The 17,967-nt window shown below is 36.8% G+C and overlaps 2 protein-coding genes across 2 annotated transcripts; both read left to right on the top strand.

Moving 5' to 3' along the window:
• The first annotated feature begins 5,759 nt into the window (after positions 1-5,759).
• On the top strand, positions 5,760-12,066 carry LOC110856631 (potassium/sodium hyperpolarization-activated cyclic nucleotide-gated channel 1). The gene is made up of 6 exons (XM_022105121.2): positions 5,760-6,820; positions 8,685-8,909; positions 9,457-9,868; positions 10,459-10,875; positions 11,506-11,784; positions 11,852-12,066. The coding sequence occupies exons 1-6, from the start codon at positions 6,609-6,611 to the stop codon at positions 11,921-11,923; spliced, it is 1,617 nt and encodes a 538-aa protein (XP_021960813.2). The 5' UTR covers positions 5,760-6,608; the 3' UTR covers positions 11,924-12,066.
• Positions 12,067-12,439: 373 nt separating this feature from the next.
• Positions 12,440-17,619, top strand: LOC110856528 (potassium/sodium hyperpolarization-activated cyclic nucleotide-gated channel 1). The gene is made up of 6 exons (XM_022105012.2): positions 12,440-12,707; positions 13,250-13,474; positions 14,735-15,134; positions 16,252-16,668; positions 17,098-17,376; positions 17,463-17,619. Exons 1-6 carry the CDS (start codon positions 12,517-12,519, stop codon positions 17,514-17,516), a joined length of 1,566 nt encoding a protein of 521 aa, XP_021960704.1. The 5' UTR covers positions 12,440-12,516; the 3' UTR covers positions 17,517-17,619.
• The last annotated feature ends 348 nt before the right edge of the window (positions 17,620-17,967 follow it).

Below are 17,967 nucleotides of genomic sequence, written 5' to 3'. Positions count from 1 at the left end.
GTTGAAATAAGGGCATACTTGCGTGTTTTTAATCATTGAGTTATTTGTGGTTTATAAATATATCTGTTTCTACGTTTCAACTAAAAAATGTTAAAATTTATTACCGGTTATATATTATATTAAGACATTTCTGAATTTTAAAATATTAAACTCCTGACAAATTAAGACATTTTCACCGGACGATTTAAGATAATCTCAAGGCTCATTAAATTTTACCCGTTTTCTAAGGTCAGGTAAAAACTATGGTTATATTTACACCTTACATAGTAGTTCCATGTGTTATGTGCAATGCAATTCGCTTGAAGATAAAGTTAGTTGGAGCTACTAAAGAGAGTTGTACTAAGTTTTTTGTAACCCAATGTGGCAAAATGGCAGTTCGGCAACGGCAAAAACATGTTGGGATTTTTGAGCAACATTTTGGTAAGCAAAAAATTCGTCATTTTTGAATTGCTTAATAGAAATCGGAATTGAACGCAAGGTGGTCAACCGTACCATAAAATGATACACTGACACTGACAGTGTTGATAACCTAAAAACAAGCAATGGCAAGAGAGGGCACCAAAATTCATGACCACGCGGAAAACTGAATTCGTCCGAATCCATGCCGGACCCAAAGAAAAATTCCCTCACAAATGAACCGATCAAGTAGAAGTAAGTCCCAAGCCCTTAAACTGAACCTTGGCCTTATATCTTCACGACATAAGGAGAAAAACTTCCTAGCTACACGCCAAGCAAAAACAGACCCATTAGAACCAGGGCGCAAATCATGCGGTACGCGCTTGAAAAACAGAATTGCTCAGCTTTAATCAGCCAGCCACACTTTTGTGATTGAGGCCAAATAAAATAGCAAAAGGACCGCGTTCATACTCCCCCAGTCCAGACTATTCATAAAAATTTCAAAAACGTTGATTGGATTTACAATCCTGCTTCTGTGATTTTTTTATTTGGCATAAGTTGGATTTGGTTGTAAATATGATTTTTCTTCCTCTGGAGGTGAACCATAGCGGCAAAAAATATTTGTTGAAGCTCTCGAGCGAATTGTGGAACCCCTGAACCACCTCCAATTCAAAAATATGCACTAGACATTCAAGTAGGGTTCAGGCCCTGGTCATTAGGGCAAAATAGTAAAGAGCTGGCTGGAATCGAAAGTTCTTGACTCGATTTCATATCAAGAAAAAAAACTGTCACTTCACTGTCACTGAACCTCGACCTTCTGGACTATGTCATATCTTCCAAACTGGAGCCAGATGCATCTGCTAAAATTTGTAAAGGTTTGAAACCCGAAAAAAATCCATTGTCTATAACTAGGACCATTATCTCCTGGATCGAGTGCGTACTGCGGGTGAGACGCGGACGCCAAGACTTTGGGCTAGTGTCGCTTCGAAAGGAGGAAATTTTGAAAACTAGTTGGCTTATTTTGGAGAGAATTTAATGGGCTTTCTCTTGAAGAGGAGATTGGTGGAAACTTAACCAATATCAAGTAACCCTTTGAACTCCTGGAATGCCATTTAGTAGAGGAAATCTCAATCAACAAGGCAGCCTAGTAACAAGAAAATTTGAGCAAGTAACGAAGACAAACAGCAGTCCAAGATGACGGATTACCAATTCCAGAAAAAGATCAGGTACAGCTTCTCTCTAAGACTCTGCAGATCTCCACTAGATTATGAAGAACTTATACTGTTGGGTAGCATATTAATCATGCATATTAAATTGCTGCTTTTTTATTATTATTAGAAATTAGAAATTGCTTTAAATCACTCTGCAATCTCTTCCTCGCATTGTGAGAGGAATAGTTGCATACTTTGTGTGTTAAACATAACACAGCTAACTTTCGGACTCTCATGCCACTCACTAAAACCAGTTTTTTGCTGATACATAGTTGCAGGTACGTCTTCACTCTGCATTATGTAAACCATGCAATATTATTGCAACTCTTTCTGATGCATGATGTTGCATTACTCTTTCAATGCAATAATGCACTTTCTCGAATTGTACATACATTATTATGCATTAAAATGCAGCTTTCCATTTCTTGGGATTATAATCTTTGTTGTCCAACACTGCAATCTTATGCACTTTCCATTTTACGTAATTATGTCCTCTTTGCTGGTGTTGGGATAATTTCGAAGTTAGTTGTAATTTGACGAGCAGCAAATGTACAGACTCATCTGAACGAGAACGGGACGAAGCAGCCCAAGTTACGTTTCAAACGGGACCAAGCAGTCCACAACACATTAATTCTTATTTTCCCTATTTTTATAAATACATTTTCAAGTGTAAAATAAATTCACTTTTTAACTTCAACCAATCAGTTACTTTTCATACACATAAATTTCATCTACAAACAAACATATACATAGGTGAGATTGCAAGGAAGGATGCTAGCAAGCAGAAAGAAGCAACTTATAAGTTTAGTTCCGCAAATGCAAATAGAAACTCAGTTATATTCAATTTGCAACAGTTAAAAATAAATACCTATTAAAGCACTAAATAGTTTAATAAAATTAATTTAGTAAATTTACACATTTAAAAACCTACGAAATTTTCAAACATTTATGAATGGCAATGAAAATAAAACACTTGAGTTTACATTAAGTTGTCAATATTCGACCCATTCTTAAATTTTTGATATTATGAACCACGAAATATTATGATAATTTAGTTAATAGTTGAAGTACAAATAAGATAAATACAAGTGAAGTAAATAAGTTTATGTATGTGTGTAAGCGCGAGGAGAAGAAGCCAGCCGGCTATGCCGAGTCAAGCTGAGTTGAAGTGGCAACTCCAGTTGCAGAATAAACCGAGAAAGCAATTGAGGTCCCAAATTTTTTCATCAGTGGTGCTGAATTGGACTGGAACATAGTTACATAATTTTTAAAACTTTTATCTCAAACGACGCTATCCATGTTGGGGTGTCACCTCCAGCAAGAGATTTGATGATGGCACGTCTCGTTTGGCCGCAGGAATTTTTTGAAAATTGTCAAAAGTATAGCCGAAATTGCCTAAATCTGCACACTAAAAAATATTTGTGATAATTTATTTAACAATCGTAATGTGTATTCCTTCCCTGCTGCTAGCATTAAACCGAATAAAGCCCGGTATATGGCTGAACGGTGAGAGACTTGACGATGAGGTCCAGCAGAAAAATTGTTAACTTTCGAATTTTCGTTAATAAGTACAACGAAATATTTTTTAGTGTGCAGATTTAGGCTATTTCGGCTATATTTTTGACGATTTTCAAAAAATTCCTGCGGCCAAACGAGACGTGCCATCATCAAATATCTTGCTGGAGGTGACACCCCAACATGGATAGCGTCGTTTGAGATATCTACGAAACCATAAATCATGTCGCGCACTGCGCCACAGGGTCGCAAACTGGGCGCAGAATGCAAAATTTCTGTGTTTAGAGGCCGATAACTTTGCTCTGGAGCGTCGTACGTTGGTGTAACTTATATGAATTTGGGTTATCTTTCAAAGATCTATCGAATGCAATAGTTTTCAAAGCCACACCCCCTCAAATGGAGATAACTCCTCCCCCAGGGGGTGTGGTTGTACTACAGTTATATAATTTGTGTCATCCGTCCCCAAACTACCTCATATGCATAAATAGCTCAAAAAAAGTCATAAAATAATTTATTCCATTTCCTACCATAAGGCGGCCCCATTGTGTACCTGTGGGACGAGTCAGAAGGAGAATTGGTCAGTTTTCGCCACGTGCCTAGTTAAATACATAGAAGAGAAATTTACCGATGACCTCCCAATCGTCATTTATAGCGATGGATGTACCAACCAAAACAGGAATGCTATGATGTCGACTGCATTATTGGATCACGCAATTAAAAATAATAAGACTATTACTCAAGAGTTCTTTGAAAAGAGTTCTTTGGGTCACACGCAAATGGAGGTCCATTCGGTCCACAGTGCCATCGAATGCAACTTGAAGAAAGAGCTAATTTATTTACCAGCTGACTACATTCGAGTTTGCGTCGAAGCAAGGACAAAACCATCTCCATACGACGTAGTATATTTTAACCCCGAATATTTTAGTGACTATTCTTGCAACGAGATGCAGCGGTATTCTAGCATATGACCTGGGTCAAAATCGGGGGATCCATTGTAACGGACATCCGGCAACTCAAGTACAACCCAGCCGGGACCATTGAATATAAGCTTTACTATCGATCGGATTGAGCAAACCTGCCAAGACACCCAAAACTTCTTGCGGAGATTATTTTCCCTGCGCTGTACGGATCGAGGTTAAAAATTCCCAAGCGGAAATATAACGACCTTCAGGATCTTCTACAAGTGACTCCGCAACAATTTCATGATTTCTACATTAATTTGCCTAGGCAGGCTTAATGGAACTTTTCAATGTCATTTAACTAAATCACAACCTCGAAACAATTGGTTTATGTATTACATAGATATGACTGGGATTTCAATCAAAGTACAATAAACTTGCTTAAATATGCATTTGTATTTCCATTTACAGTTTGATTTTGCATAAAAAATTACCACACCACTATTTTTGACGTCCACTTAAATCGTTTTACCATTTTTAACTTTGCATTATGATATTTCTTATATCTAGGGCTAATCCTATTAAGGTTTAACTTCAGCCACAGCACACTAACAGAGGGTGTTGTTTTAGAATTCCAAAGAATGAGTGTGGACCACCTACTAGACGTAACACAAACATGTACAAAAACATTTTTTGTTTTATTCATTGAATCGGTGGCACGGACCACACCCTCTGAGAGCTATTTTACATTTCGAATATTCTGCATGGATTGCCTCATCTGGCTGAGAAAAAAGATACCTTGCATGCCATATTTTGTTTAGTTTAATATAGGCGCCGAGGACCACGCCCACCGAGGGGGTGGCTTTAAGACTTCGAATATTCTATCGGAACTAGCCTCATGGGCCCAAATATTCATATTTCAGGTTGCAGTACCATTTTCATAAATTGCTAACTCGTTATAATTTTATAATTTCAGTTATCTCTTTTTACTAGTTTTTATTGTGCAGTTAGCTGGTTGTAAAATTAAGCGTTGACTGCACTTACAATGCGATGGTGTGAAGTGTAACCCTCCGATTTATCTTGAAATTATGTGATCCGTGTCAATACAATCAATGTTTCTTCAGGCAGTTTGTGCGATGGTTAAAATTTATCAAACTATTTGAGGTCAAAGTTAGAAAATATACGATTTTTAGGACGGGAAGAGAATGGAAGTTGAGTTTGCTCCCTCCGCCTGGTAAAAATCGCCCGTTTTCCAACTTTGACCTCAAATATTTTGACAAATTCTGACCATCGCACAAACTGCCTGAAGAAACGTTGGTTATATTGACTTGGACCACATAATTTCGAAATAGCAACCAAATCGGAGGGTTACACTTCACACCATCGCATTGTTAGATGTTTTTAGAATAAGTACGGCGATATCGCAAATTAACCTCTATAACTTGGTTTTCAATGATTTGTTTTTACTTTAAAAGAATGTTAAGTAATTTAACTATCCCGCGATAAGTAAATTAATTTTTGGGGTAAGATGAAATTTTTGGGGTAAAGTTCAATTTCTGGGGTAAAGTGAAATTTTTGGGGTAAAATGAAATTTTTGGGGTAAAGTGAAATTTTTGGGGTAAGATGAAATTTTTGGGGTAAAGTTCAATTTCTGGGGTAAAGTGAAATTTTTGGGGTAAAATGAAATTTTTGGGGTAAAGTGAAATTTTTGGGGTAAGATGAAATTTTTGGGGTAAAGTGAAATTTTTGGGATAAAATGAAATTTTTGGGGTGATTTGAAATTGTTCGGCTCGGCCACGGCCACGGCTGTCTTGCATCTCGGCCACGGCCACGGCTAACTTGCATCGGCCACGGCTACGGCTAAATTGCATCTCGGCCACGGCTAACTTGCAGCACATCAAAATCCGTGTGTCTCTCTTTGTCCTGTAGCCATCATTTGCATTTCAATACGGAAACAAAGGAATGCTCCTTTTTCCATGAAAAACCGTCTCAGCTCAGGTTGTATCCTTTAGTCAGTCCAGTATCGGCATTGTTCTTCTCAACCTTTAGAAATAAATTAAGCTTCATTTAAGCGAAATCTATTAAATAAATGTATAAAACCGTGTTTAACCCACGGACGTAATTTTCACATTAGAATAATTCTTTACGCTTTGTAAAGCATTTAAATTTCTTACACGCAATTGAAATGCTAATTGAACAGTGTATTGCATTGGTACATACATACGCAGAAAGCAGGAAAACAATGGTTAAACAATGCCGGGAATATATTATTTTTATAACAGGGAACGTGCATAAATTACGTCATGATTTTAGTTGGTGGGTGATTTTTGTAGGTCTTGATATCTTTCCCATGTTAAAATTCCACATATCCTTTAATGTTTGGTGGTTGCTAAAATGGAGAATTTTTGATGACGTAATATACGGATGGCCCCAGGTGACGAAGGTAATCCATTAACTTGGGTTAAGAATGCAATTAAAATTCTGACTAATTAAGTAATCCTAAAACTGTATAGCACAGTCATTAGTTCTGCGTCTGACTACTCGCTTAATCATCTCTCATGTTTTTAGAGTAGAGTGGGGGTGGAGAATGTCTTTAGAAACGATTTTATCCGATATGGAACGCAGTGCGAGGAGTAGTTGGTTTCAAAAGTTGAGACGGAATTTGAGAAATCTTTTCCTAATTTCGATAAATCCGAGAATAAACGGGGCAGCGGTGCGATATGGGCAAGCCGTTTTTAAAGAGAGGCAGCGGCAGATGGAAAAATATCCGAGAACTATTCATCCTTATAGTTGTTTCAGGTATGTATCTGTGCTTTTCTTATGAAAATGCAATTTTTGACGTCTACACTCCGGACAACACATGCTTCACAATACTTGCATGCTAAAGTTAAGTCGGAGCTTAGCCTCCTGGTGAAGTTTTTTGTAAAAAACTATAAAAAAATAAGGTTTTTTGGAATTTATTATTTTTACAAAAAAATACCGAAAAATTACTGCTACAAAAACTCAAAATAAAATATTACTATTTTGCGTATGCATTAATGTAACCTGGCAAATTTTTGTGGTAGCAAGTCACACGGTAATTTTTTGGGAAAATTGTAAAGGAGAAAAAAGTCTTAGCTTTAATGTTGGAAATGTTTGAGGTTTTGTTTACGAGAAAACTCACGAGGATAATTTCAGACATAGCTTTGGCATGTATTGTGAAGCATAAAACACGAGGAAACCTAGCTTGAATGACTCGCATTAAAGATCGGTCACGATGGTATCGGACTGACGAAATAAAATGCTCAGAACTTTTTACACAGTTAATGCAATTTCAAAAAAGTTGCATATGTTTACTACCAAAGGGTTTGGATTGCCATACAGTTAAAATTTTAATGATTCAATTCCGCTGTCTGCTACAGATTGCATTTTCTTCTTCCGATTTCGCGTCAAATTGCGCCCATAGACTGCACCTACTTTCAAGCTGATTTTCTTCCATCTGTTCTTAAATTTTCGTAAGATGTCTGGGGTTTCTGAAAGCTTAGAATATTTGGACTTAGTCAGCCCTCAGAATTTCTCAACTGGTCGCAATGGAGGAAAATATGGTGGGTTTTCATTTTTTGGCACAAATTCAATTTTTTTCAGATGAAAATACTAAGTGACCTTTTTGGCGTCATGGGACCTTGCGAGGTCAGGCCAAGAGAAAACTTTATTTTTTTATGATCTTTGGTAATAAACGATTTCAATCCCCCTTTAATGCATGATTTAAGATAAACCCCCTGGTTTACAGTACCCTCCAAAATGACGGGATCGGAAACATGACCAATTCTAGACTTGCCTTGCCAAATTCTTCATTTTTTTGTGAATTAGTCTTTCTGTTGGACTTTGTCTTCATATTTTACTTCACAAGGGTTGGAGCTATGGAAAAAATGCCTTCCTGGAAGATTTGAAGGGTCAGCTGTGACTTAGGGCTCATCGTCCATGATGACCACGTTTCCCCGAATTTTCTTCAACCATTTCTTGCATGATATATGAATCATTTCATTTTGTGTTGGTTTGTAATTTTGTGCTGGTTTTTTCCCCTGGCTATAATCCCTGGTTTATGGACTTCGATTTTGCTCAGATAGCTTTTTGAAATCTTGACCTTACTTTCCGCTGCAGCCATTGTCGTTGATGGATAATTTTTGAAGATTTTTTTATGCGATTTTTGGCTTTTGTCGTCGCTAGCTTTGCAGGTCGACCAGTGGGGACTTTGAATTTGAGTTCATTGGATTCCTCGTACTTTTTTTATGTAAGAGTTGACATTTGAATGAGGAATACCTTCTTGCTTGAAAAAGTGCCAAGTGATTTTAGAATCATACTTTGTTCGATTTTTGTGAAACTCAATCACTCTTTTTTCAACTCTTGCCTTTCAACCCAAGTTTTTCTAGTCTTAGCCATGACTCAATAATTGTTGGCATATATCGATGGAAAGCTTATACTTCGGTCTATTCAAAAATAATTTTTTCGAAATTTAATTTCGCTGTGTTCCCGCCTAGCGCACCCTTTACGGGGCAGTCCGATACCATCGTGACCGATCTTTAATTTTAAATTCAATTTTAAATGAAAATGCTCCAACTTTATTGTGATGAGGCTTACAGAGTTTCATTTACCCAAAATAATTAAAATGCGTATTTATTTCCAGATGGTATTGGGACATTCTGCTGACGATCGTTCTACTATTTTCACTAATCGAGAAACCAATCCAAATTGCCTTTTACGACATCGAGGAGGAGGGCTACTTCTGGGTGACGGTGATAAGTACGGTCACGTCCGCTCTCTCATTTTTAGACATCGCTTTCAATTTCTGCACCGGAGTTCCAGATGTCATGTCCGACACAATCATTTTGGAAAGGAGCATCATTTTCTCGTAAGTGGTAAAATATTAAGAAAAACTAGCATATAAGCCCGTCTACCGCCGGACGAAATGAGTAGGATTGTGCAAAATTTGCCACAATTATGTACATTTTTTAGTCCATATTATATGTAAGCTGAAACTGTCAAATTTTCATAGTATGCAAATTGTGGTAGAGTGCAATAGTTTTTCTGGAAAAAATAATTAAAGGGTTCAATAAAAATACAAAGCATATGCTTTGTATTTTTAAGTTATATTTTTGTACACATTGCTCAGGCAGAAAAGGGTATAATTAAGAAATACAAAAGTTAGTGATTGATCAGTTTATACAACAATTCTTAACTATTACGATTTATTTAATAAACCTCCAGATTCTAAACAATATAAATAAATATGTCATATTTTAAGGTTAATTAAATGATTAAGGCCTAAATAATTTTTCAAAAGAAATTATTTTTCACTTGACTTCAAAAATCGAATATTTACCTTACTTTTGCGTAGAAACCAAATCTAGCCTCGACGGACACCTAGAAATTTCCCTTGTTTGTTCTGTTTTTTTCAGAAAATACCTGAGATCTTGGTTCTTCGTGGATTTCTTCTCCAGCATCCCGTTCGACACGATATACTACATCTTGACATCCATCGAACACGTGCATCCTGAGCACAACCTGTTCTTCAAGTTCATCCGTCTCCTCGGCCTCCTGAAATTCTTCAGACTGATCAGAGTCGTCCAGTGTCTGAAAAGAATTGAGCAGGCGTTTCACATTTCAGAGCTTCGCATTCGTCTGATTAACCTTTTAGTCACGATAATAACGATCATCCACTGGATGTCCTGTTTCCACTGGTTGTCTGCGGACTTGTTCAATCCTCCCGAGAATCGAAAGGCAATGAGTTGGATAACCAAGACGAAGTTGTGGGATAAGCCGGTCTGGCTGTGCTATATCAATTCAGTGCTGAGGACGGTCTCTAATATGGTAATTGATCTTATTATCTACCTTACTTAAAACAAGCGAGTGTGTCGCTGCTGAGTGGCTTAGTTGAAAATTTAGCCTTTCATTTTCTCTCCATGAGTCAAGAGAAAAGGGAGGCTAACTTCGCTAATGTTAGGGTAACGGCAGGGTAAGGGCATTGCTTTTGAAAACCCATACCCATGCGTTGGGTTTTGATGGTAGTCGGGTTAGTCGGATTTGTGGGGGTAAACTGAGTCAGTGTCTCATATATTAAGTTTTGGAAACAATCGGGTTTTTTCCTCAATTTCGTAACAAAGCTGCGTACTAATTCAATTTCAATGACTGCGTAATTTGTATAATTGTTTGTCAAGCCCTGTTATCATACGTTATATAATTTGAAAACCCCGACTACCCGGGGGTATTTCTCCTATTTGCCACCCCAAAACCCCCCAAACTCGCAAAACCCTAATACCCCAAAAACCCATACCCTGCTTTGAGGCAAGAGAAAAAGCAGGCTAGTTTCCCTAATGCTAAGGTGACGGGTTAATCGACCGGCCGTGTGTGCCCCTCGATTGACGGGCTTCGACACTAGTAACTTATATAAATAAACCTAGGTCACATCCGGCTACGGTGGCGGAGAAACTCCCACCGAACCAGAGGACATTGTCATGACCTTGATAAGCATGGCCCTGGGTTGCACCTGTTTCGGCCTCTACATCGGAACAATGGGGAGCATTATGCAGAGGGTGAACGCATCCGGGAAGAAGTTTGACGAGATGATTCTCGAGGTTAATGAGTACATGAAATTCCGCAACATTCCTCCCCGGCTGCAGAAAAGGATGCTCCGCTACTACGAACAGCGATACCGAAAACATTACTTCGATGAGAATCAGATACTTGAAAATGTCTCGGATGTCTTGCGGAATGATTTATTGATGCACAATTGCAAACATTTGATTGAAAATGCGCCACTTTTTAGGGATCTACCAGACTCCTTTTTGAAGATGATAGTGCAAAAACTTACTTTTCAGGTGGGTAAGGCAAGGTGAGGGGCCGTTCATAAATTATGTAGCGCGAGTGGGTGGGCAGGGTGGGTCTGAGAGTTGCAAGAGGGGGTTGTGGAGGAGTGGTCAAAGTCACACGATGCGTCACGCAAACTAAATTATGCTAAAATCAGCAAATTAAGATGTAAGAAAATTAAATTCGTCCTTGCTGTCCAAAATTTTAATTAATCAGAACAAAAAATTGAATCAAAGGGTCAATCAAATCCCAATCAATGCTTACCTATACAATTGGGTAGTGGTATATGTGTGTGTGTTACCAGTTGAACTTAGCGCTGGAGTTCACATTGCCCCGGATTCATTTAACTTACCCTAATCCCGTCAAGACGGACCATTAAACTTGTCAATAAAGAAATGACAGCAGCATCAACTGTTCGAACTTTAATTTTGAATCTTTCTTTTTTGGTGGAAAATTAGACTTGCATTACAAAGTGGGAGGGTGGTCTTGGGTTTACATTAGTGTGGCAGAGGGGTGGGGGGAGTAGAACTGCAAAAAGTACTTGTAAAAAGTTGTCGATTTTTGGGTCACATAATTTATGAATGGCCCCTTAATTGTATTTTTTATTTTCATAATTAGTGATATGTGATTGTCTTTCTCAGGTGTATTTACCTGGGGACCTCATCATAGAGATTGGGAGTGATGGTCAGGGCATGTATTTTATTCAGGAGGGACAGGTAAACATCTTGTCGGGGGATGGACACCTAATTTCAACCCTGGATGGTGGGGACTACTTCGGAGAAGGCTCGCTAATTTTAGACAATCAAAAAACGAATGCCAACGTGACTGCGAAAGACTACTGCGACATTTATCGTCTGGATAGGGAAGATTTCATGGAAGTTTTTGTCAAACATCCAGAAACATTGGCGAAGATTAAGATTGTGAGTGGGAATAAAAATTGGGAAAATGTGCTACGCTAGGTTAATTAATTTGCTTAATTAATTTCAGTTGGCTCAATCAAGGCGAGCCGAGACGGACATGAAGACGAATGTTTCCAAAAGCTTGGTTTTCTCGGAGTAGTTTTTTTAAAATTATTTAAATATTCTTAAAACATTTAATGTGTACGCATTTCACATGTAATTGTCCCCATCACATGACGATGAGTCTGAACGCAAAAGAATAAAATTACGTGCAAATTTTTGCTCTTGTAGTAAAATTGAACGGATATGTAATCAATAGGGGCCGTGCATATATTATGTAATCAAAAATTGGCGATTTTAACATGAAACCGTTAAAAGTATTTGTACATTAACGAATATGGAAGTTTAACACTGGAATGACAGCAAGACGAAAACCACCAACTTAATAAAATGATGACGTAATGTATGCACGTTCCCATTTATGAATCACCTCTTAATAAAAATTTGTGCACTTTCAACAATAGAAACTGGTCCACCGAGTAGAGTTCAAAGAAAAGAATCTCATTAAATTTCAAGTCCATTCACAACCTAATTAGAATGCTAATTAGGAAATTAAATTAAGTCTACGGCGTCGTTAAAATCAGTGTTTATGAATTCTATTGTCAGAAACGGAGAGTACGTAGAACTGTTCATTTTACTTTAAGGTGCCAATTTTTTTGCAAGTACAGATTCACTTTTGAATAAAATTTAAAAATGAGAGAGAAATACGAATTGGACAATTTTTACAATCGGAATTTTTCTACGGTGTTGCGGGGCTACTTTCTCGCCTCGTTAAACAAGCGGATTTACCCGAGAGGGGCGAGATACACGAAAAGAGTGTTGAAAGAGAGGGAGCAACATTGCAAAAACCATCCTTGGACTATTCATCCATTCAGTGTTGCCAGGTATGTAAATGGTATAACCTGAATTTGAATAACATTTTTTACCTAGAGTGGCCATATTTTTCCGGACTAAAACCGGGATATTTTTGGCAAAAAAATGTATCTAGAAAATTAATGTTTGACGAAAGAATTGTCCATAATTTTTTTCAAAGACTTTTATGAAAAGCGGGATATTTTCGGGGGACCGGGATTACCCCGACAAAAATTAAATTAGGTATCTTACTTTTTTGCCAAAATACGTTTTGTATAAAAGTGAAGATTTTAGCACACAAATATCAAGAATGTGTTGGTAATGTTTACTTGATTCCATTTCCTGATTCTCTCTCAAAATTCGGTGATATTTGAATGACTAAGAACTATATTTTTTGGATAATCTTGTCACCAAGCAGTAGATATGATACATAATATTTTGCCAAAAATATCTCGGTTTTTAGTCTCCACCAATATGGTCACCCTAGCCGGGACAGGTGTCGAAAAGCCGGGACCCATGGTCACCTTATCATAGTCTTGCCTACTAATAATCACCTTCTTTTTCCTTATCGTAGATGGTACTGGGACATTCTTTTCATCCTGATTCTTATCTTCTCACTGATCGAGAACCCTCTCCAAATCGCCTTCTACCAAGCAAACAACCCTTACTACACGTTATTCATGGTCTTCAGCATCACCGAGTCAACTGCATACTTTCTGGACATTGTTGTCAATTTTTACACCGGATTTCCCGACCCAACTTCTGATCTGGTTATTCTGGAAAAGAGAACTATTGCCAAGTTCGTACTTACAATTCGATCACGCCAGCGGTCTCCCTCCGATTTTGACGAAACCACGATAATTTTGTAGCATTAGACAGAGCTGGGACAATCCAGATTAGGGATTGGTGGATTGGTAATCCGGATTAGGGATTAGTCAATCCATAATCCCTAATCCAAGCTTTGAAAATATTGAAAATAATCCACCAATCCCCAATCCCGAAAAAAAATCATTCAAATCAATCCCCAATCCAACAAAAATTTCCAAGCTAATCCCCAAGCTGGATTGGTCATAGATCTTGGATTAGTTTTAAATTGTTTTTCACCTGCGCGTTTCAAATTTCCCTTAAAATTACCCAGTGCATTTGACTTTTTAAAATTTTTTACACAAACAGAACCGGTTAACTACTTAATGTGTTGTTATTGCAGCTCTAAAATGATTTAAACTGGTTTAAAATAGTTGTCTTTTACTTCATTTCTTGACGTGAAATGATAAAAACATTGTTAAAAATGAATTAGAAAACAAAACATTTACAAAAAATCCTGAAACTTGAAATTAATTGGTTAATCCATACTGCTATATTTTTGCATAAAAATTAACCTCTTTGTCTGACGAACTGGTTAATGTGCAGTTGTAATAATATGATAATTTAACATTAATGTGTTTAACAAATTTTCTTTTAATTTTTCATTCCCTTTACTTTCTTTTGTATAGGGTGAAATCATAAAAAAATGTTAAACAAATTTATTAAGCAAAATAACATTGAAAAATAATCCCCAATCCTGATACTAATCCAGATTGGCCAATCCAAATCCCCAATCCAAATAAATTTTGTAAAGTAATCTCATCCGAAACCAATCCAATCCCCGAATCCATGCTTAATTCTAATCCCCAATCTAATCCAAAAATTTTGGTGACCAATCCCCAATCCGTAATCCGAGCAAAAAATCAACTAATCTCCCAGCTCTGGCATTAGATAAATAAGTAAACACGTACGTGTTTCAGGATTTTTCATAATGCTAAGGTTTAAACGAAGTTATGACGGGAAACGTGAACGAGAATTTCCATTTTCACCGGAGTTTCTCGAAATTACGGATGCCACCATAATTTCGTTTCAACTGAGCATTATGAAAAATCTTCGAACACGTGTTTAGCTATTTCTCTAAATTTACATAAATATCGTGGCGTCGTCAAAATCGGAACGAGACCGCTGGCGTCATCGAATTGTTAGAAAGTTGATTTCCTCCTGAAAATATAACCATTTCTAACTTTAACTTTAGAAATTACGTCAAATTTTGGTTCTGGATCGACCTCCTTTCCAGCATTCCTTACGACACGTTGTACTTCTTTGTATCCAGTCTACCAAACCATGAAACATATTTTAACGTACTGAGAATTCTTAGCATTCTAAAAATCCTTCGAATATTTCGTGTCTCTCTGGGAGTTCGAAGAATCCAGTGTGCCTTCGAGATCACCGAGATCTACACGCGACTCCTTAACTACATTTTGACCGTGTTAATCGTGGCGCATTGGTTGACGTGTCTGCAGTGGCTGGCTGCAGATTTCTACAATCCTCCCGGACATCGCAAGCCCTTGAGCTGGATCACCAAGTCAAACATGTGGGACCAACCGGTCTGGTTTTGTTATATCAATTGCGCGTTGCGAGCTCATTCGAACATGGTAACTGTAGTGTAAATCTTAAGGTGGTATGGTATCCGGGTAATGAGTAGGGCTGACAAATCCGGATACTCCGAATTCGAAAAATCCGGATTTTTCGGATTTCGGATACTTCGAAATCCGGATTTCATTTAGTAATGAATCCGGATTTCCGGAACTTAAAGAGTCATATTTATTTACGATGTAAAGATACAAATCTTTGCGAAAAGTGTGAATTTAATAAAAATTAGCAATATATTCATTCCAAATATAGTCTGTTTATCATATTCGACAGCAAACTCACTTTTTTGAAATTCTACATTTTTTCAGTTCATGAACTGAGAAAAATGCCCAGAAATTACGTGCATCGTCAGAAAATTTTCTGAAATATTGAAACTTCTAAAAAAGCTGAGATTGCAATTGAAATTAATAATTCTACTATCTGACGTCTATCTTATTGGTTCAAATATCAAGGAAATAAATGATAACGATGAATAATTCAAATCCGGATTTAAATCCGGATTTGGGTCCCAAGAAAAATGGACAATCCGAAATCCGGATTTGAAAATTCGGAACGGATTTGTCAGCCCTAGTAATGAGTTAGAATTGTTGTGCCTTAACTTTCCCTTCAACATGTTCAAACTACAATTTTGAAACCTATTCATCTCCGTGGATTTTCTACAATATAATGATTTTAATGCAAGTAAAAATCAATAATTTTTAAGTTTACAAAGTCAAGAATGTAGAATTCTGATTTTTTTCTTCTACGAGAAAATAAATATAAAATAGATACAAAATACATAATGCGCAAAAACTAGATATTTTCTCATTGAAGAAAAAATCGAAATTCTACACTCGTAACTTTGTAAACCTAAAAATCATCGATTTTAAAATCTTCATATTGTTAAGAACTCAGAGAGCAGTGAATAGGTTTCAAAATCACTATTTGAATATATGGAAGAAGGGAAAGTTGAGACACAACAATCCGAACTCACAACCCGCATACAATGAGACCTTAACTTCAAATTTTGCCAATAAGCAAAAAATAATTTTTTTAAATTTTTTTAATTAAAAAATAATAATTTATTATTTTTTAAATTTTTTAAAAATTTTTTTAAATTTTTTTTTGATATTTTATTAGCTTGGAAACGGTTACGGCATTGGGGAATGTCCCGTCGAGCCGGAGGACATAATCGTATTCATTTTCTGTTCCTTAATCGGCTTCTCATTCTATGGAACGTACATCAGCATTTTGGGCAGTGTCGTGGAAGCTCTAGATTCTCCGGAGAAAACTTGGATGGAAATGATGACAGAGACGAAGGGCTACATGCGATTTGCCGCAATCCGGCCGAAACTTCGGGGCAGAATGAAACTCTACTATGAACAAAGATATAGGAGAAAGTTCTTCCATGAGGGGGACATTCTTCAAAGTGTGAATGATGTCTTAAGAAATGAAGTACTCATGTTTAATTGTAGGCATTTGTTGGAGAATGCGCCCATTTTTAGAGAAGTGCCAACCGCATTTTTGAAAAGGATTGTTCAAAAACTTCGATTTGAGGTAGGAATTTGAAAATATTTGAGAAACAAATAACAATGATTTTTTTGTGGAGTGGTTTAGGGGACGTCCATAAATTATGTAATGCAGGAGTGGGGTCTATGCCTTTAATGATATGTTACAAATGTTTATGGGGGAGGGAGGGTCTGGAAAATAACGATTTTTGCTTCACGTAATTTATGGATGGTCCCTTAAACGTCACGCTACAATTGAACATTTTTGAATGGGAAAAGCCCTAAATCTCCATTAGTTACAAGATTTAAAAGTGTCATTAATTATTATTCAAACAGTTCGAACACTGAGAAGAAAATTCTCAAAATGTTAAATTTTAGAGGCAAAATTTTTAATGGAAACTAATGGAAATTTACGAATTTTTCCCATTGCATTTTTTCTTGTGTAACATTTAGACCCTATAAATATGTCTATTTTCAGGTTTATTTGCCAGAAGATAAAATAATTACATATGGTGAAGAGGGTCGATCCATGTATTTCATAAATGAGGGGAAGGTCCTGGCGACGACGGCGAATGGAGAGTTTATTTCCTTAATGGAGGCCGGGGACCATTTTGGAGAGGCCTCAATTGTCAATGACAATCAGAAGACGAATGCAAACATAAGGGCGAAAGACTTCTGTGACATTTATCGCCTCGATAGAGAGGACTTTAAGGAGCTTTTCTGCAATCATCCCGAAATTCTGGAAAGGATTAAATCGGTAGGATTATTTTTTTGGTTGTTACTTATTTACCTACAATTTGGTAAACTTTTTATTTTTTTTTTATTTATGTATTTTTTAACTAGATTGCGAGAATGAGGAAAGGAGAGCGAGGCGGAGGAAATCTCAAAATGGATTAGATTGAAAATGAATAAATTATGTAGCTTAAAATTATTGAGGCATTTAGCCTAACCGAACTGAGTCAATAAATATGATACCCTTCTAATTGGGACTAGGTGCAAATATAGTGTTCTTATTACTCTTGTGTTTGATTTTTAACGTTACTTTAAATTTCTAATTTGGACTTTAACATGACACCATGCAGCTGGATAAGGACATGGCTAAAATAAGTAAAAACAAAATGCAACCAGCATTTTGGCGTTCAATACCTTTTTCTAAATATTTTGTTTCGAGGTCGATATTTGTCACGAAATTGTTTTAACGCTATCACAAGGTCTAAGGTGGCAATCCAGGATATCTAAATAATTTACCATCATTGTTGTGTCTTAACATATACCCCTCGCGTTCATTCATATCAAAATGTGTTGTCGTGTTCTACAATTATGAATCAGAAAAAGTGTTCTTTAGTTA

Source organism: Folsomia candida, unplaced genomic scaffold (assembly GCF_002217175.1).
Source record: "Folsomia candida strain VU population unplaced genomic scaffold, ASM221717v1 Fcan01_Sc016, whole genome shotgun sequence".
NCBI classification, from domain to species: domain Eukaryota; kingdom Metazoa; phylum Arthropoda; class Collembola; order Entomobryomorpha; family Isotomidae; genus Folsomia; species Folsomia candida.
The sequence above is the reverse complement of the archived record's forward strand: the minus strand, read 5'-3'. Positions and strand labels throughout refer to the sequence as shown.

Coding starts and splice junctions, on each gene's coding strand:
- LOC110856631 (XM_022105121.2), top strand. CDS start 6,609: ATGTCTTTAGAAACGATTTTATCCGATATGGAACGCAGTGCGAGGAGT. Junction 8,910..9,456: donor GAAAGGAGCATCATTTTCTC/GTAAGTGGTAAA, acceptor TGTTTTTTTCAG/AAAATACCTGAGATCTTGGT. Junction 11,785..11,851: donor CATTGGCGAAGATTAAGATT/GTGAGTGGGAAT, acceptor AATTAATTTCAG/TTGGCTCAATCAAGGCGAGC.
- LOC110856528 (XM_022105012.2), top strand. CDS start 12,517: ATGAGAGAGAAATACGAATTGGACAATTTTTACAATCGGAATTTTTCT. Junction 13,475..14,734: donor GAAAAGAGAACTATTGCCAA/GTTCGTACTTAC, acceptor CTTTAACTTTAG/AAATTACGTCAAATTTTGGT. Junction 17,377..17,462: donor TTCTGGAAAGGATTAAATCG/GTAGGATTATTT, acceptor TTTTTTAACTAG/ATTGCGAGAATGAGGAAAGG.